At 43.4% G+C, this 21223-nt stretch overlaps 1 protein-coding gene across 1 annotated transcript; it reads left to right on the top strand.

Annotated features, from left to right (window-relative positions):
- The first annotated feature begins 10529 nt into the window (after positions 1-10529).
- aplnra (apelin receptor a) lies at positions 10530-12742 on the top strand. The gene has a single exon (XM_055050479.1). It carries the CDS (start codon positions 10646-10648, stop codon positions 11729-11731), a length of 1086 nt encoding a protein of 361 aa, XP_054906454.1. The 5' UTR covers positions 10530-10645; the 3' UTR covers positions 11732-12742.
- The last annotated feature ends 8481 nt before the right edge of the window (positions 12743-21223 follow it).

The following is a 21223-nucleotide window of genomic DNA, read 5'->3' as shown; positions in this document are numbered from 1 at the left end:
CACACGGTCGAGTGTCAGCTAAGTGCCGCAGCACCAGCGGACTCTAAACACTGAAAGACGTCCAAATTGACTCCTGATGTTTGGTGGAGGATGAATCACAAACACTCATTCACAAAAACAACAACAACAACAACAACAAAAACAAACTAAATACGAATATTAAAATGTCCAAAGTTACATTTTGTTGAAACCAAACATGTTTTAGGCGATCTGCCAGTTCCTGTAGCGATAATGTACAATTTATTTATGAAGCTTTATGGATTTAATATTAACTAATGAAGGTCACATTCACGCTTGTACTAATAATAAGAAAACTATTGGAAAAACATTTTTTACAAACAAATACCAGACAATCAAGCCTCCAAAACACAAGGGGCTTCCTGCTAACAGCCAAGGCGAGGCTTTTCACGTGACAGGAAGTTTATTCAGCCTGGATGAAGATGATGACTGTGTTTGTATTCTTCTACTGGAAATGTTTAATTCCATCTGGGAGGAAACAACCATCGGTTTTTAATATCGGCCTAGTATTACTTATTGGACCGATCCCAATAAAACAACTAACATCAGCCAGAACTTATGATGATCCAGATCTATTGTGCTTTCAACATATATTAATGTATTTTGTTGAATTGTTTGTGGTGGCATGTAATTGTAAAGTCGAAAAAAACATCTCAAACTATGGCTGAGCCGTTCCGGTGAACAGTTTTTGCTGCAGGCTTTGCTGTAGAGACTCAACCTCAGTCAGATTGGATAAAGAGAGTCTCTTGATATCAGATTTCCAATCTTGCCACATTTTCTCTCTTTGACTTTGACTGGGCCATTCCAACACCTCCCGCTCTGGGTGCATGTTTGGGGTCGTTGTTGTGCTGCAAGGATGACCTTCTGTCCCAGTTTTAAATCTCTGCCAGCCTCCAGGTTCTCATCCAGGATTTTTCTGTTTTCAGCTCCATCAACCCGCCCATCAAATCTTACCTGCTTCAAATTTCATGTTGAGTAAAAAGCATCTCAGACGGTTTTTTTAAGGGTGATATGCAGAGTTTGTTCCACTGATGGGCTTTTCCACGCAGATCTAACAGACAGTAGGTTTCATTTGACCACAGCTCCTTCTTTCACATATTTACTGAGTCCCCTATGGGAAACAAGCCTTTTAAGGTTTTCTTTTTAAAAATGGCTCTTCTTTCTGCCACTCCTTTGCAAAAAGCATTTTTGTGGAGTCTAAAACGAATATATATTCTGTTGACAGATCAGATGTGGATTGTCTGAAGCTCTTCCGAAGCCGGACCTCTTGGTTCGTTCTCTGATTAATGGTTCCTTTTTGCCCGGCCAGTCAGTTTTGGACTGAGGTTTTTCTCTCTGTAGTTCTGCCATGTTATTTCCACTCAGATGATGGATTGAGTGATGATCTCTGGCATGCTAGGATATGATCTAATAACCCAGTCCTCCTATAAACGTCTAGGTCCCTTGATCTTCATGATGTTGTTGGGGCCTGACACAGCAATGCACAGGAGAGCAGTGAAATAAATGCCTTGCATTTCACTAAAATAAACTGAAACATTTTAGTTTAGTTTTTGCCATGAAATAAGCATTTTAGCTATTTTTTATTTACTAGAAATGTTTTAGTATGCTGAATAGAGGAAGTTCATTGTAAGACAACATGCTAGTGACTGCACTGATTGGGTGACTTCTGTTAGTCACTAGCTGCACTTCATCCAGGGTTGCTCTGACTGCAAAAGCATGCCGCACTTTTCATACTTTTTATTTGCACGTTTTATTTTTTTAATCCTCTGTTCTTTTCCACAGTGCGCTGCTTTTTAAAGTCATTTTGAAAAAAAAAAAAGAGAAAAAAAACATCACCCCCTCACGCAGCTCTAAATCTAAAAGAAGAACATTCACATCAACACTTTGTAGAGGCTGAAATACTACAGGGCTTTGTCCAAATATTTTCTCAAAGTCCCTGCTTCTTCATGGAGGCAGCATGCCTTCCCACACCGGGCTCAGAAGAGTGACACATGCCGTTGACATTGACTTTAAGCCTGTTTTGGGATCGTTAAAGGCCAATTTGTCAGCATTCACCGTGGGTCAGACGTGGAGATGAGTTTCAAGGGGGCCTCACATCTGGACCTTTTGTGTTTTAACAGTGTCCCGCTTCCTCTTTTAGAACCCTGAAGTACGTGTATAATGAGAAGGCCACGTTCCACAGCCAGTTCGTCTCGTTTCATTAGCACGTCCCTGGCTGTGGGACACTTATTAAAACACAGCCTGTCCCTGAAGGGTTATTCCACGCTCCTCCTCTCCCCACCCTTGCATTGCATGATAATAATCATTAGGTGTAATGGGTTAATGCATTTGTCAGCTGTGTGTCTCGTGGAGAACTGCAGCGTTATTAAAGCAACGCAAGTCGTGCAGTCAGCAGAGACGGAGAGCCGTTCAAGGCGAGGCGAACGGTCTGCTCTGATAATCAGTCACCGAGAGGGCAGCTTGATTAAAGGAAATGGATGGAGTGGAAACTTTGAATGTGTGTTTTCAGTCGTGCTTTCAGCCAGTCTGGGTGATAGCGGCAAAAGAACAGATGCTGAAACAATTAGGGCAAGTCGGAGGATGTTTTTTCTCCGACTCCGAATCCCCCTGCCCCCACTCTCTCTGTCCCCCAGCCTCGTGATTGCACATCAAAGTTGTCGACGAAGTGTAAAAGTTTGGTTTATTGTTTGACTCCTTCAAAGCAGTTTTTAAAAGGCCGTGACTCAAGCTCAGAGAGAATTGTCATTACAGGAGCAAAATGACCTTTTGTTGCTGTATAAATTCACACACAGGCATTCATTCCCCTCGAACTAAGACATCAAGAAATGACAAACCAAACAGGTCCAGGAACAAAACAAGAACAAACTAAGAAACCAAACACAAAGGAAATGAACCTTTATGGCAATGCATTGCTAACTGGAATAATTAACTGAGTAAAGCGAGAAATGTCGAACGTAACTGAACAAGAAGATGAGCAAAATACAAACATTGTAGATTGAGACAACATATCGTACAAATGTATTGTTTTTGCTCCGTCTGCACATCCTGATTTTCACTGTTTCTCACTGCAATATAGAAAATGATTTTTCTTCTATTTCACATTTACATCCATAATGTAAAATCCCAATTAAACACACTTAACATGGAGACAGGGGTTGAAGAGACAACTTCCCTTTCAAGAAGCAGCTTGAGAACAACATTTACTTTTCTAATGCAACTTTTTATTCCCGAGGCGAGGCATTTCTCTTTGTTTTGTTTTTACATGACGACAGGGCGCCGTGACGTTTCGTTTTCTCTGAGCCGACAGAGGGCCAGCTTCGTCGCAGAGGTGACTGATTTACAGTTTGTTGCTGTCTGTCACACAGCTGACAGATGGGGAGAGCAGCGCGGCCTCTGCCACGCCGTCGCCAGCTAATGCTGCCTTGCGGCTGCAACAGCAGCGTATTAATGCAGCTTTTTGTCTACTTTAGCCTGCATAATAAAATCTGTACTTGGTGACATTTGTCATAAAATACTGATAAAATCCTAATATGTGGCACTTCTATATTTTGCGCTAAACTAACACCAACATTACACACGTTTTGCCTTTGATGAACTCATTTTTTATTTTTTTGTAGCTGTAAGTCCTCTGAGGTATAAATAGCCTCAGATATTCCTGGCTCGCTCTCAGTATGGGCAGATTTTTTATAAAAGAGGCTTTTAGATTTTTTCTGGAATGGCTCCAGCTTTGGGTCAGACCTGCTTCTCATACCCAACTGCAAGGAAGAAAAAAAGAAGACATTTTTAGGCGTATAACTCATACAAAGAGTAATTTAGGGATGAAAAGCTAAGCTGAGCTAATGCGTCTTGCTTACTGAGGACGTTTGTTAAGTTAATGCTCTGCTCTTTCTCAGTGCCAATCAGGCTGGTTGACAGCACTTTCGTTCCAGCGCTGAAGGAAATTATCACTGAACGGCATTGAAGTTCCTTCTGGGATTTCTGAGATCTTGGACAGAAGGTTTGCAAAGCACCTGGTTCGGAGCTCTTGCATGGATCTCCGTTTAGGTTTCTTTCACTTTGACTTCTTAAAACAAGATCAGGCTTCAGGTTTCTGTTGCTCTACTTAAAAAAGAAAACAGGCAATAATCATATTTGGAGGTAAAAAGGCCCCTCTGCTCTCTTTTACTGTGAGATGCAGACATATTCTTACGGTTTAGGGGGGAAATCTGAAAGAAATAAGCAGGCAAAATAAAATGCGGGTCGAAATATTGATTTTTAAAGCCATCTTAAGGCCAACACCGCCTACTTGAAAGATAACTTGTCCTGAAGAAACAGTCAAGCTGTTGTTGCAGAGGAGGTAAAAAGAGACTAATTTCCCCCTAATTGAGCCACGGGGTTCTTGCCTTTTTTAAATAGAGTTTAAGCCAAATGGAGTCAGATTCCCACAGATCTCCTGGGACAACGGGAGGCCTGGAGATCCCAGCAGGACCCCCTTCACACTCACACACACACACCCCCCCACACACACACACACACAAACACACACACGACCTCCTAATCCTCATCATTAACTCAGCTGCAAAGAGAAAACCCCACAACCCAGTCAAGCCTTACCCTCTCATCAAACCTGTCCATTGTCCCTTTATGTCTTCCTCAGTGTCCTCTCTGTCATTAGCCACATCGCTCTTCTTTGCTTCCTACTGTGTTATTGTTTCCTATATCTTCCACCAGGTTTCCTTTCTGAGCTTCCTGCCGCCTGAAGGTGGCCGTCAAATCTCACGAGCGTCGCCCTCAAATCCGAGACTCGGGTTCAAAAGAGGAATAATGTGAGGAATGGCTGATCTGGTCTGACCTAGTCTCTGTATTTGCACTGTGCAAAAATGATAAGCGAGGATTGATAATATTTATGTTATCATTCCATCAGGTTATCTGATAAATAAATAGTTTATACACAGCAGCTGGGAGACAGATGCATCTCAACTGGGAAGACAAACCGTCCCATTGTAGAACATCCTGAGGCCACTGAGTCAAACAGAGATGCACACGGCGAATGATGGGTAGCACGAATGTTAGGGTAGCCCAGAGGGAAGGAGGGGAAACACCTTGCGACCTCCTTGTTCCTGACCGAGCTACTGGTCAGGAACAACCGGGAAGGACGAGCAGAAGGGAGCCGCTGGGGCAGCTGGCTCGGGGAGACTCGCTGGCTCGGTTCTGGCTTCCTGATTGTCTGCCTTCATCCGCTTTATATCTTAAGTGTAGAACACTGTTCAAAAACTGAACTGAACGCGCCGTTTTGCAAAACTACACACACCCCTAAAACTTTATCACAGACTTGCAGTGCATGAAAAATGTGAATATTGTGGATAAAATTTTGAAAAGTGTCCGTACTCAGTCTTCCCAAGTCAGTGTGTTTCCCTCCATGACATTTTATGTGTCCCTCCAGACACTGATGGATCACACAAACTGACCCTTTGGTGTAAATGTGTTAAATATTATTATACAGTATGTATCAAATCAAAATCATTTTTATCTGCATACCGCCTAATTGCCTAAAAGTGAAAAGATGTTCAACATTATTTCATTTGAAGAAATACCAGTAGAATGCAGAGTGAGCCATTAATGAACATTTTTTCAGTCTCTTTGAAGAAACTAATTTTCTTGATAATTGTAAAGGAGAGTACAAATGAATGCCACGTTTTTTCATACAAATAATACGCTAATCTGTGTTGGTGTGTACATTGAATTTTGTTCAACAAATGGATTATTTTGCATAAATAGAAGCACTGAAAGAAGTTTTAACCTGCTGATTGAACCCAAACTGGAACGGCACAAAAAGAGGCTCTGCGTGGAAACGACGCCGTGTGAGTCCCAAACATATCTCGCCGCCACGAAATAAACATGGCCGCCATGTTAATAAACATGGCCGCCATGTTAATAAACATGGCCGCCATGTTTATTTCATGGCGGCCAAGCTGGTCGGAAAGCAGATAAGCAGCAAATAAACAGTGGCGATTTCGTCTCTCGCCGGCAGCTCCTGCAGCTGGACTCCAAACAGCCACTTTCGGTCCGGCTCTGTTTGGGTTGTGATACGGATGTCAAAGCCCGGCTGTCTCCCAGGCACAGACAGCACTGACTTCTGCCGCAGATAAACGCTCTGCTCCACCCGAGCCATCCGAGGAGAACTCAAGCTTTGATACGCAGAAACACGCTGTGCTGTCTCAGCTGACTGGTACTGCGGCGCCAAACGGGAAAAGAGAGGGCGAGGCGCGCAAAGGGCACAGAGGTGCTGATGATACGGTTCAGTTTCTCAGAGATGTTTTTGAGGTTGAGTTCCAAACAAGCAAAATAGGAAGGGGGTGGGAGAAGAAAAAACCCTAAAGTGAAAGAATTAGTATCTGTGACTCAAGCAGGAAGTGTGATTCTTTGCAGGTGTGTTGCTCGTTAGCCGAGAAGTGCTTAGCACTGCAGAACGAAACAATAGAGCATCCTTCTCAAGACAAATATTTCTTTATGATTGGGCGGAGGGTCGATGGTCGCTTCAGAGTAACGCCAAGAGCTGCAGATGTACGGAAAAGATAGCTGTGTGTGACCCCCAGCTCAATGGTTTGATGAGGCCTGCTACTCTATCATGGATTTACCATAAAATATGTGTTGGCTTTTTTGTTTTTTTTTTCGCTGGTCTCCTGTTTTCTCTCGTTCTCAGATTTTTGTTTTTCACCATTTTAAAAGCGTCTCCATCACACAGATGAGCTGCGACCTGACAAGACGTTCAGCCAATCAGCAAAGAGTGAGCCGAGGCCGAGGAGCATCACCTGAAGCAGCACCTTTCCTCATGACGGCTTTCACGTTCAGTCACTCTGGGATCACACATCCATTGTGTTTTTATGTGAAAGACCAACATATAATATTGTAATAATCATCTGCAGTGTACAATATGCAGACGATTATTGGATTTGTGTCCCATCCTGATTCAGAACTTTGTAGAATCATCGGTCACTGAAAGTCTGCTTGTTTGCAGCGGCTTCAAAAGATTGGAGACTGAATATTCATCAGTACCTCTTTTACAATGACCTCAATTAAACTGGATCTGGTGAATTTGAGTGCAGTTGTGGACTATCTACACTTGATGTTCTTTTTTTTCCCCAATAAAATCTCAGTGAAAAGCATTTAGGCTTGTGGTTCCAATTAGACAAAATGTAAAATAAAATGGACTTTTGCAAGTCATTGTGAAAAGGCTGTCTCTACTGGAAATGTGGTGTTTACTGTGAGTTGTTGTTTTTATCTCTATTGCACTCCGATAACTTTCGGAAGAGGAAAACCAACAGATATTGTCACTGAATTGAGATGAATCTGTGACCCTTAGCTCTCTGCAACCTTGCAGGATATGCAGGCAACAAGTCAAGAAAAGTAAAAACAAAAAAATCAGCAGTTTGTATTTCAAACAAGCCCAAAGGTCACAGATTAAACCCAAAGTGACGTATGTCCTCCAGACTGCGGACGGCGCGTGCCCGCTGCAGATGTCCCCCAGAGCTCCCCTGTCTCCTGTCTCCAGGTGTTTCATCTGGAGAGCCGTGCTGTCTGAGTGAGACCTCGCTCTCAGCCGATTACTTTCTCCCACCTCCCCATCAGCAGCGGGAATTTTTTTTTTATCTCGGCGCCTTTTCAGAGGCGGCAATGCGCAAGTGAGGAGGGTCTGATCTGACCATCTGTTTCTTATCTGCTTGCTTATTTTGTTTGTTTTGTTTTTTTTTTTTTTGAAAATTTATTTGAGGAACAGATTCTGGGGCTTGCCAGCACCAGGCGTCAATCCTCCCCTCCCCATGGGGGTCAAAGCCTTGGTGGGAGTCTCCAGGTGATTTTCCGTGGATCCAGTGTGAGCAGCGGAGTCATAAAACACCTTTAAAGTTTCTCCAAGGAGGACAACATGTCTTATCACACTGGATCTCTTAAAATAATAAACCTTACAGTTTTCATACACGGCAGGAAAGTGATTTATAAAAAGTGAGCTTGGAAAAAAAAAACACCCAGCAACAAACGTTTAATCTCTGGCTGAGCCGTGTTATAGGAAAGATAAAGTGTCTGCCATGTCAGATTCCCACCAGCCAGCCCTTGAACGCTCCACATACAGCAAGAAAAAAAATAAAATAAAATAAAATCAGCAGCCACTCACAGTGAGCTGATAAGCTGTGATCCATGGAGCTCCTGCTTTCATCAGACATATTTGTTTCTCTGATCCAGAGCACCTTCACAGGAATAATCCACTGTGAGATTTAATGCAGCGGCTCCTTGTTATCGCCGCTTTAAAGGCTGTTCTATGCAGAGATTATCCTTCCTAAATGTGCTGTAAAGAATTCACAAATCTCCTCAAGATTTGCTGTTTTTCCTTCTTCTTTTTTTTCTCCACAGAATAATTTCTCACAGCTGTTTGGGGATCTGATTACAGGTGGTAATCAGATCAAAAGTATTCGCTCCCTTCTACCTTCTTCCTCGTTTTAGTATCTTACGTGGCAGATCAATACAAAATAACTGAATGGCAATGATGTGGTTTACAGATATCATTACAAATAAATACTTAAAGCACTGGACTCCATTTGTGATACTTCTGAACAGTTTGTTTTGTTTAATTTGATTTGTTTACACTACGATAAAAAAAGAATGAATTAATTAATTAGTTAAAAATAAACAGAATCTGAAAAGTGTGCAGTAGAATGGCTTTTCAGTCAATGATTTATCGTGTAATATTTTCAGTGGAATCATAGTGAAAGTATCTTAAAAACTGTCTGGACTTTAACTAAATTTTTCCATATTTAAGCATCTTTTAGTTTTTAAAATTACATAAGTCACAAAAAACAAAAATAAAATCAGTCACAGATAACGCCCCTCCCAGGTTGCTAAAAAGAGGATCCCTCTCAGCCTCAACTCTGATGTCGTTGTTTTTGTCTTTTCACGTATTAAGGATCAAGCACTCACAGATTTAAAAAAAAGTGATAAGTGACAGATGCAAAATGTGGCACAACTCGTGGTTTTAACAGCCCTTTAGTGCCGGTGATTGTGATGGAAAACGAGGAGGTTAAGATGTCAAGACTTGTTCCAGGACCAGAGGCGCCTTTTCCCTTTTCAAACGAAATCATGGAGCAAATTAAGCTGTAAAGATGCTTTTATGACAAGTTGATCACATCTTGGAGAAGATGACAAAAGGAAAGTCCCCTAATTTATACCAAAGAGATTCTGTAGCTCAGCTAATCTGGTCATATGTTGGGAAATATTTGCAGTTTTTTTAATTTAAATTTTGTCAGAAATGTATTATTCTGTCATACATGTCGATATCTTTCATATTTTTTTTTTCTGATTGTTTTTCCACAGGAACATTTTGGTAAATATGCAGAAATGGAATTTAGTTCATGATCTAAAGCAATCCATATTTTAAGATTTGAAGGACTACACAGTGTGTGTTTTGAGTTAACTGATAGTGGCAAATTTTAATTGGTAAAAATGGTAAAAATGGTAAAGTGGCACTTTTGAATTCATTTTGAACATCAAATGATCTGCATAAGAGAGCGTTTACTAGTGGAGCTTCATTTTGATGTGATTTTCCACTGACATGGGGGAGCTTACATAGCATCTGAAGTCAATCAAAAACTGCAACCAGTTTTCATTTTTATTAAAGAGGTAGAAAAAACACAGGAAGAGGGAGTTATTGTGTTCTCTCTCTTTTTCTGTCAATTTTGGTTGCTTTAGATATCGAGTTGACATGAAGTCGGGAAAGCTGGGTCAGAAAGGGAAGTGGGCAAAAAAGGTAAACTCAGTTCACAACCGTTCACATGACCTCCTGACCTCAAGCGCCTCATCACGCCGACCGCAGGACAAACATACAGAGAGAGTCTTTCCTATTTATGAATTTCTGGATGAGCGCCTGATAAAAATGTGAAATTAAAAAAACAACTGAATTTGAAAACTCAAGTCAGTTTTGCAGAGTTTTTGTGAACATAAAAACAGTCTGATCCTGTTTTTATGGACAGAACTGGATGCATTCATCCTGACTTTGTGTTAACAGAACCCTTTGGTTCTGTTAAAAACTCATTAAAAAAATCCAAATGCAACAAGTTGCAAACAGCAGAACTTGTTTGCAACTTTTCAAAATACATTATAGACTAACTGCTGTCCCCACCTTAATAACTAGAAACTTACATTTAGCTTAACTTCAATGACAATTTTTTATTTTTTTGCCAAGTATTTCTTTCATTTCCTCTGCGGTGCAGTGTTCGCTTTGCAGATGTAGAAATGCAGTCAGTGTCTGCAGGGGACTGCAGCGGGGCTCCTTGTCCTGCAGGCAGAGTGAAGGGCTGTGCCAGGAGAGGTGAGAGAGCGGGGCAGTGGGAGAGGGGGAGAGCTGATAGATGTTTTACTGTTGGGGGAGGTTAGGGAGGAGGGGTGGGGCAGGGGGTCGTTCTGGGAGGGAACCAGGGGTGTAGAGGGCCGAGTTTAAAAAGGCAGACAGCGCCGGCAGCCTCTCACTCTCAGTCGCCCTTTGCTCCTCCAGCAGTGCAGCAGACCTTTTTTTTGTTGTCGCTCAGATTCTCTCCACTGGGAACTGTACTGGACTTTTACCTCTGTTGAGGATTCTTTGGTTCGGTTTTGGCATTGCATCATGGAAGGCACCACTGTGGAATATGCTGACTCTTACGAATATTACGATGACAATGAAACTGCCTGTGACTTCTCGGAGTGGGAGCCCTCTTACTCCCTCATCCCCGTGCTCTACATGCTGATTTTCATCCTGGGCCTGTCGGGCAACGGTGTGGTCATCTTCACCGTGTGGAGATCCAAGTCCAAGCGCCGGGCTGCAGACGTCTACATCGGGAACCTGGCCCTCGCGGACCTCACTTTCGTGGTAACCCTGCCTCTCTGGGCTGTGTACACGGCTTTGGGCTACCACTGGCCGTTTGGCGTGGCTCTGTGCAAGATTAGCAGCTATATTGTTCTGGTCAACATGTATGCCAGCGTCTTCTGCCTCACCTGCCTGAGTTTTGACCGCTACCTGGCCATCGTGCACTCCCTGTCCAGCAACAAGCTGCGCTCCAGGGGCACCATGCTGGCATCCCTCGGCGCCATTTGGCTGCTGTCCGGGATCCTGTCCCTGCCCACGCTGCTCTTCAGGACCACCATGCAAGACCTCAACAACAATCAGACCACATGCGCCATGGACTTCAGCCTGGTGACCATGAACCAGGGCCACGAGAACCTGTGGATCGCTGGACTCAGCCTCTCCTCATCTGCCTTGGGGTTCCTCCTGCCCTTTCTGGCTATGACCATCTTCTACTGCTTCATCGGCTGCACCGTCACACGCCACTTCAACAATCTGCGCAAGGAGGACCAGAAGAAGAAGCGCCTGCTCAAGATCATCACCACCCTGGTGGTGGTGTTTGCCATCTGCTGGACTCCGTTCCACGTGCTGAAGAGCCTGGACGCCCTCTCCTACCTGAACCTGGCCCCGAACTCCTGTGGTGTCGTGCGCTTCGTGTTGCTGGCTCACCCCTACGCCACCTGCCTGGCCTACGTCAACAGCTGCCTCAACCCGTTCCTGTATGCCTTCTTCGACCTGCGCTTCCGCTCCCAGTGCTTGTGCCTGCTCAACCTGAAGAAGGCCATGCACGGCCAGATGAGCTCCATGTCGTCCACTCTCAGCGCCCAGACTCAGAAGTCGGAGATCCAGTCTCTGGCAACCAAGGTTTAGAGACCGAGGCAGGGAAGCGTGGCTGCAGGACAGTCCCAGCTGGAACCACTGGAACACTTGTCAGAACGAAGACTGTATGTGCTGGTGGTTTAAAGCTGGTGAGGAGGCATGGTGAACTTTGAACTTTTCACTGTCTTCGATCATGAATTCCAATGTGTGTCCCTCCTGTTCTGCAACGAGAAGTTGATGCTGTGTGTGTCGTCCTGACTTGTAAAGCCAGAGCCAGCTGGCTGAGCTCTTCGGCTGCTCTGGTCCTCAGACTCACATAGAGAGAGAGAGAGGGGGGAAAAAAAAGAAAAAAGAAAAGTCTATATTTTTTTGTTTTCTTGTCTCCCCACAGGAGATATAATTTGTGAACTGAAACCTATATACACTGGATGAAACATATGGCTGTACAGTATTTTCATACCCTTCCGTCATCCACGTCTCTTGCTGTTTTGTTTTCTAAGCACTTGTCGGGATTCAGTGAGCCGGGAGATCAAACGGAAAGCCTGGTGGCTGAGGGAGGGAGGTGTAAGAGGAGAAAAGGTGTTGCAGCTTAATTATATAGTTTGCGAAGAAGGAAAAAAAAACAAGGTATGGGGTGGAAGGTGGGGGGGGGGGCAGTAGAAAGACAGATGGCTGTTGACAAATGTTGTGGGACAGGAGCGGGTGGAGTGGGGGTTTTTCTTGGTGTAGCTGCGGCACTAAACGTGGGGAAATGCAAGCTGATGTATATGTTGTATTTTTTTTTTAACACTGTAACTAACTACTGCATTAAAGACATGTGCTCCAAACCTGGACTCCCCAGACTCAATGAGTGTGTGTTTGTGTTTCATAAGAGTACTGTAATCTTACAAAGAAGGGAAAGTTCTGATACTAAATGTGAATGTTTAACCTGTAGTTTCACATCAGTTTCATTACCCCGTCCTGTTATTTCAGTGTCAAGTATCCCCCCCCAAAGGGTCGAAGCTTTGTTATGAATTAGCCTTGTGTTGGGTTTACACCTTCAGACTAATAGATCTCTAATCTCTATTGATTCTCGGCCAGTATCCAGACTGTAAACGGGTTATGCAAAGCAGCACCCATCCTGCGCTTGTGTATTCGATCCTCAGTTGTGATTTCTGCCTAACTATGGGGCTTTAACTGTTTGATGACACTGTAACCACACGGTCCTGTGGGTTTCCATTAAGGGCTCCTACAGGTCAAAAACCAGAAGGAGCGCGGGATTCATGTGTTCTCAATTAAAAGCTCCTCAAAGCTCTTAAAAGTTGTCCAAAACTGAGGGGTTTTTTGCAATCACTACAAATCTAAACATCAAGATGATAAAAAACCCCAAATAGTCACAGCATAATAGGCTCATTACCAGTGAGCGACTCCTCTTGGGTGTCCTTTGATTTGACAGCGATGAGTCCTGTTGGACATAATTACCATTTAAGACATGGCACAGGCAGGGGGGAAGCGGGACTCAGATCTTGGCAGAAGCTGGCCTGGAGAACAAGTCAATATTTGTCCCTGCTGACAGGGGGTGGCAGTTAGAGCGAGAGAAAGAGAGGGCGGGGTGGGGGTGCCGCAGATGCTGCAACGTGCAGAGTTTCAAGACAAAAATTTACAAAAAAAAACCACACAGACTGGGGCAGAGAGGTGAGAAAGCTGGGCAGGAAACACATTGTGCTCCACAACTCTAGAAGTCTCAGCATGTGCAAAGCAGAGAAAACGTGAAGCCTCAGGATTTATTGTGTCTCGGCGGTGGGTCGGATCGTGTGTTACTCCTACTCCGTCTTCAGGAGACGGAGTAGGAGTAGGAGTGGTCTACCTAGATTTGATCTCGAGGTAGACCACAGGAGGGTTACAGTGATGGATGCAGGAGCTGCAGCATATTTATCACGTGCATGTAAAGAATCTGGACCGCTCCATCACTCGCTTCTTCTGCACCTGGTTCCATCAGACACCTCTTGCTCCAACAAATGGAAATTAGCAATAACAATCCAGCTTTCATGCTGAATATTCATAGCACAAAAAACCTACAAATCATCTGATATCTGAATATAAATGAAACAGGGAGGGGTTAGTCATGCATGTCGAACTGGTCAGACATGTTGAGATGACCCGGCCTGACAGCTTGTCTGATGCAGTTAGCAAACAAGTTCACCTTGGGAAAATCCACTCAAAACGCCAGCTGACCAAAGCACCAGGGGTCCTCGGGCGACAACGGCGCCTCAGATACCACTGTTGCGTTGGGTCACAGAGTTCGCCTAAATGTTGTCTGCGCCCGTTTGCGCCCCGGAGGCCTGTTCCTATTATGTGTGGCGAGAGTTTGGATTGGTTCGTGTTCATTTTCCTACATAAAATCTGCCGGTCCACGGCTGTCGTTACTATTTAGTTGCTAAATGCGAGTTAAATAACAGTTTTAGCCTTTTGCATGCAATAAATAACACGTCACGTTTACTTTAGGCTACCTTCAGCCACACACATAAAGGTTTTGAAGTGAGATTTTTTTTTTTTAGTTTATTTTCAGAATAAAAATAAAGAAAAATACATGGCAGCATCACTCCAGCTTGGCTAATTTTACTGTAAACGTCCAAAACATTCTGTTGTCAGATTGTAAGAAATTAATGTCTCACTTTGCGTGTAACTTATTTTTGGTGTCTTCATTTAGTCTCACTCCAGTCTGTTTGCTCCTCTCCAAGACGCCAACATATTAACATATTACTCTTGATAGGAAATCTCAACTTAATCTTAGACTATCACTTTAATGGTGGTGAGACTAGAAGCAGAATGTCTTCCATTTGAAACCTTTTCTAAACAAACGTCAATAATTCAGCTAATTTATTATTTTGATGTCTTTTTCATGTAGTTCAACCGTTGCTATATAAGTAAAACTTCTTTGTTGTGAAATACAATCAGACACTCTCCAGCTCAAGACAAGACAAACCTTTCGGGTTTCCAGTCACGCTGGCGACAAGTTGATAAACAAAACCTGCCTGTTTTCCCTTCATTTCACCATCAGTCTGTGTGTCCAAAGTGCCGAAGAAATGAATCAGGACTCATGGTGCTTGCTCAAATATCAGTGTGAGCTCAGTGTGAGCTGCCACACCGAGACGGGGAATCTGAACCAAAACACCACGGCTGTCGTTCCCTCAGATCTCCCTGCTGTTCCATCCCACCCAGGCAGCAACAAATGCACCCCAAAGTTACAGCATGCGTGGAAACAGAGACCCGACGCACTGCTTGGACTGTCATCGCCAGCCTTCTGTAGCATTCATCCAAAAGATGACACACACAGAATATAAATGAACACACTAACATTCTTCTTCTTCTTTTTTGCATCTGCCTGCCCGTCATGTCTGTGAATCTGATGCTTCTACTGGAGCAGAGAGGAAGGAGGGAGGATGCTGCACAGATCCGTACATCCATCCTGTACCAGCGTGAACAGAGGCATCGCAATCAAAAATGTTCCCGAAATTATTTTAATAGAATTCTAGTTCTAAGAACTAGAAATGTTTTGTATTCATTTCAGGAAACGGGGCTTACATGAAAAAAGTGGCAACGCTATAATCTCATGCCACAGTTTGACTATCAAATGTAAAATTATTTGCAGTTGAAGGGAAAACATTCAGAATGCCAAATCAGTCAAAGCTGGTTGGTCAAAATGTTTTCACAAATATAGAAAAGATTCGTCCTTAAAAATATTTGGTACATCTGTATTACTTTAGCTTGGCCATTCCTATTTATTATACATTAAATTAACTGTATTTTGTATTTTTGATGCTCATTTCCGTGGTGAAAACTCTGGGTAAACATGTCAGATTTCATGGAAATCCCCCCTGCTTTTACGCTCACAAAGAAGCTGACAGCACTGTGATGTCAAAATGTACACAGGATTAAGGCTTACATTGTGCTGGTAATACAGTGCCATACTGTTTAATGACATGAGGTGTCTGAGTCTAAGCATGACCGCGGGTCCAGTCTAGACAGCAGAGGCTCTGATCGACCAAAACAAGTCCGTCCACCCCGACACAGAAACCTGAAGAAGTTGAACGTTTCCATAACTTCCTCCACTTCTCAGTGATGTCACGTTTCAGCCCCCACAGATCTTTGTCGCTGTCTTTTCTCTGTTAATTTATCTAACATAGGCAGTTTTCCCAAAGTATAGCATTCACAATTCCATAAAAACACAATTCAAACGTGCTTTGCTATCTGCAAATTTAAAGCTCGTCATTTCTGAAATGATGTCGTTGTCTCAGCCTGGATATAAATATATAAGAACAAAAAAAGTGAAGATAAACCTCAAATCTTCACACAATTCCTCATTTTACAATCACAAATTTCAACTGAGCTTCTTGGGATGTTATGTCTCTAAGTTTTCAAAACTCTTTTCCAAATAAAAAATAAGTAAATAAATGAATAAATAAAAAAGTGGTGTCCGTTTGTCTTCAGCCTTCTTTATTCAGCACCTTTAGCTGCAACGTCTCTTCTAGTTTTGATCTTCCAGAGACAATTTTTTTTAACTCTTCCTCACAAAACCCACCAATTTGATTGGAGAGGATCTATGAACACATATGTTCAAGTATTGTCAGAAATTCAGGTCAGAACTTTGACTATACCATTAGGACATACAAACGTGCTCTGAGCGCCACACCGTGGCATTGCAGCTCCAGCTGCAGGTTGAACCTTCATGCCAGTCTAAAGTTGAATATTGGTGCAAACATGTTTACTGCCAGTCTATCCACCTCCTCAACAACCTCAACCTCAACCATCCATGCAGAAGCGTCCCATCAATAGTTTTTTTTTCTTGTTGTGGTGTGCAATGATTGGTTTTGAGCAAACATTATTAAGCACTATACATCTGGGTCTTCTGGTCTCATATGATCAAAGCATTTCTTCCACACGCTTGCTGAGTCCCCATCATGGCTTGTGGTAAACTGCTGTCAGTGTAAAGAAGGGCGAATAAAAATGCAATCAGCACTTTTTAGATTATTAGTTGCGAAAAATGTCAAAACCCATTTATCATTTCCCCTGCCGTTGAAGCGTTATGCACCACTGTGTGTTGGCCTAACCCTTAAGATCCCAATGAAAACCCTTTTTTGGATTGCAGTGTGACGAAACGTGAAAAGTTTTAAGCCTGTCGGATAGCTCTGCAAAGTGCAACAATCCCTCTGAAGTATGTGATTCTAGTGCTGAAAACAAAAACATTCCCACTCCCAGTTATCTCCATATCTGTTTCCCTCAGCTGGCCGTGGTTTTGTTTTCACAGAGCTTGGGGAAAAAAAATACTCAGATTACCTCAAACCTTATCAAAAACGACTTTCACATTCACGAGGAAAACGTGCTTAATCATAACCTCACACAAGCTGTTAGAAAGCTGCCATACACACTCTGCGGTCTCCCTCTCCGGCCCCCTCCCGCACCAGCCCTCATATGATGACTGTAAATTGTAACCATGTTAGGGATATCCATGAAATCAGCTTGTCTCTGTAATCTGTCTGCTTCAACCTGGAAGTGGCCCCTCGGCGTAATTGTGCAGACCTTGAGAAAAATGGCCTGTGCATGAGCTGAGCGGGGTTTAGTGCTGATGCCGTTATCTTCTGATCCATCCATCCATCCATTGAGATTAGACTTAATTCACCAGTGAATATTTCCAGGAGAGACCAGTCTCTCCCTGCCTGCTCCATACTAATGATTCCTGCTGCTGCTGCTGCTGGACATCGTTAGGCGGGAGACGCTGCTTCCGTGAACGGCTTGGCTTGGCCAGACCTGAATGTGCAGCCCGAGCCCTCACCAGCCCCCTATTCCGGATACGGTGGTTCGGGAGGCCTCGACGTTCCTCAGACACAAAGGTCCTCTTCACAGCCTTCTCTATCCCGTCCATTGTGAGAGGCCGGCTTTGAGGCCCTCGGCTCCTGAGGCTAAATGCATCTCCTGTCACTGGTTCTGGTCCCAGTGCCAGTTCAGCTGCTGGAAGCGCTCAGGTGTTCAGTTCACAACAAAAACAAGTTTACACCTCCACAAAAACGCACAGAGACAGATGAACAAAAGTATTGCCCTTGTTTTTTGCTTGTCATTCGGCTTTCGTCATGACTATGTTGAGTAAGGACTGCCAGGTTGTTTTCACTTCATGGTATTTACATTTATCCAGAAAGCAGTTTCTTCTGAGCTGCTGTTATCTCTTGGGCCGCTAGGGAGCAGCAACACGCTGAAAACAAAACAAAGAAAAAAAGAAAGAAAGAAAAAAAGGCACACCCTCCTCTCTGACTTTACACCAGTCTTATACTCTGGTTTACATTACACATTTTGCCCATTTGAAAACAAAAAAACATTTCTCTATGAAAGAATAGGGGGGGGGGAGAAAAAGGCCAAAAAGAAGGAAAAAATAAAAAATTGTCACAGGGTTGAAGAGATCTATCATCTTTCTGCTGATCCTCTTGCCTTCGGGAAAGTATTCACACACCCTTCAAATTGTTTCACATTTTACAACCACAAAAGTGTTACATTGGGACCAACAAGAAGCAGTAGTTGCGTACCTGTGGATAAAATAAAACGTATGTTTTCCCAGAACAGGCAATGCTTTGCAGAACCATCAACTCCAACCTCAAGGTTGTTTGGGATGTCCATCAAATGAAGACATTTCAGGAGATCGACATCTTTGCCTGTGAGTTGGAAAGGACAGGATGAGGTCTGTGAATATGATGAGGCCACCACTGTGTTTCACTGTCTTCTCTATGTTTGATGATGTAAAGTTGGGGTGATGTAAAGTTTCCCTGCACATGTGGTGTTTTGCAGAAACCCCCCAAAAAGCTACGTTTTGGTCTCATCTGACAACCAGAAGTTTGCTCCGTCCTCTCACACTTCGAGTGTTTTGTGTCAATCTATCACATATAAAGCCAAAAACTCAAGTGAGCTTTTAGGCTGCAATGTGACAAAGACAGGAAAAGGGCAACGTTGCTCTTTGGAGTCATTTCAGTGACTCTAAGTCACACGATGTGCTGATCAAACTGTCATTTTGTGACATTTCATTATTATATAATCAATAAATACAATTAATATGATCATCTGTTAGGATGGGAACACTGATCTCCAATTGTGCCACAGTGGAAAGATAATTCTGGCAGTAGTAAAATAATTACTACTGCCATCTGCTGGTCAAATCATGTATTTACCACAACAGAATTGATTGCTAAAATGACCATGTTTTTCTTTGTGAAGGGATCATTTAATGATTACAGGAATCCGCATGTTACTGAAGCAGGCTGGTATCTGCTGACACACTGAGTCAATCAAATTATTTCCTTTTAAGACATTTCAAGAGAAATGTCTTAAAACTTGTCGATAGAGGAACAAGATTAAACCAATGTTATTCTTTGTTAAAGTTAAATCCACGTAATCGATCGATGGGACGTTATCCCCTGAATTAAAATAATACTTTCAGATGTGGCGGAGTTACACAACCCGATGATAAACATTGATTCCAAACAAAACCTTTCCATCAAATTAATGAATACAGTGTGGCACAGTAAAGATTTTTATTAAGAAAAATTATGAAACAGGAGAGACATTATTAAAACTGGACAGAAACTGATCAGAGCTGCAGGATTTTCTGACCAAAACTGGTTGTGCTAAACATATGAGAACAGTTTCCTGTATTCCACAAATATCTGAAGTTGTGTATTGTGTGAAGGACTGCTGATCTGTTCGGGGGGGGGGGAATGCATTAAGTTACAGTACGTTCTCTCATTTTTTCACAGAGATAAATTGTTCTATAAAAGTACATTGGATGAAATAAAACAAACAGGAAATGTCTTACATTTTTCCAAGACAATTTACTATAAACATATTCTCGGTTACAAAGTTTCAATACCAAAAACATGAAACTAATCAACATAATTCAAATATAAGGGTTCCAGCGTTGATTTGTGACCGTCTCCCCTCGTCTCTCTTGAGGTGTAGGATCAGTTTCCTGTCTTACATTTCACCTGCACAGACTTCCTGCGTTGATGCAGGAGCGGCTGAGCCGGGGGCAGAGGACTGCGGCCCAGGTTGCACTTGTTCCCTGACAGCGACAGCACGTGACCTCTCACCAGTGAACTTTGACCCTTTGGGGAGCTTTTTGAGCCACTGATGATGGGAGCGGACGACTTGGGAATGAGGGTGGTGGTCTGGGTCCTGGTCAGCACCTTTCCTCGCCTGGAAGCCAGCGATGGCGCTGCAGAAGCCCTCCGTTTTGTCCCGGCGTCAGCGCCCTCTTGCAGCGGTTTGGAGCGTGTGGCTGGAGACGGCCAGGTGGACCGCTTGTCATCTTACACTCCAGGTCTTTCAGGGTCTGATCCGTGTAGGCCTGCATCTCATGACGCACTGCAGATATCTGACCTTTGAACTCACCTCTTAGCAGCTTCTTACTAGCTTCCAGCTTTTCCTCAAACATTTTACTCAACATCTCCAACCTTAAGTCTATTTCCTCTTTGCAGTCAATTTTTACAGCTTCAGCTGCTTTTTCTTCCTCTGCGTTGACACCATTGCCACCAGACTGGCTGTTCGTCTGCTCAGGCGCCGTTTCTATGCCTTTGATTTTCGACACCAGCTCCAGCATGCTGCACTTTGGGGCTTTGGACCCCCCCTGCGATCTGACCTGGTTACGCACCTGCTGGAAAACAGACATCATCTTCGCCTGTGCCTCTTTTTCCGTTACGCCGCTCCCTTGCGCACCTTCCTCCTGCAGATTGTCGGAGGAGAGGTGCTCCTCTTCCCTGGCGGCGTCGTCCTGTTGTCCAACCTCTGCAGGACCCGTTTCTGGAACCGTCTCTGACGCTGCGTCGCTCATTTTCACTTCTAGTCAGCTTTTGGTGAGATTCAGCGACGAGATGAGAAATGCAAGTATGGGACGAACATAACAGACTTGGGTGCATGTCCTCAGAGAGTCTGAAAACCTCAGGGATTATGGCCCAGAGGGAAATATAACGCATTTCAGACCAACATTGCAACCAAATTAACTGCTTTTTTTTTCATTAAAAAACAGAAGCAATCCTTAAAGATCAGAAAAAACCCTCTTTTAAAGAAACCTGTTAATGTTTGATGCACTTTCCAAACGTTCATATGAAATGATCCCACAGCTGAAATTGCATAAGGCATGCAATTATTTTATCTAGAAGGCTGCGTTCTTGTATCTGGATGCGTGTACCTGTCTCTAATGACAACAGTGAGGTGCCTGGCAACAGCATCAATAACAAACTCCTTCAGGGACAGAAACACTTGAGGGGGAAAACCTCGACTTCTTAGAAATGATTAATAAGCTGCTGCTGGAGCACAAAAGAACCAAATCTGCTGTGAGCTAAGATCCTGTGGGACTTCCAGATCCAGACAGACAAAATGGTAATGGCGAACCAACCAGACATTGTCGTAGTGGATAAACATCAGAGGAAAGCCGTTGTGGTTGATGTAGCAATACCAAGTGATTGCAACATCAGGAAAAAGGAGCACGAGAAACTGGAGAAATACCAGGGCCTCAGGGAAGACTGG

The sequence above is a fragment of the Poeciliopsis prolifica genome, unplaced genomic scaffold (genome assembly GCF_027474105.1).
Source record: "Poeciliopsis prolifica strain line A6 unplaced genomic scaffold, Auburn_PproV2 SCAFFOLD031, whole genome shotgun sequence".
In the NCBI taxonomy this organism is placed as follows: Eukaryota; Metazoa; Chordata; class Actinopteri; order Cyprinodontiformes; family Poeciliidae; genus Poeciliopsis; species Poeciliopsis prolifica.
The sequence above is the reverse complement of the archived record's forward strand: the minus strand, read 5'-3'. Positions and strand labels throughout refer to the sequence as shown.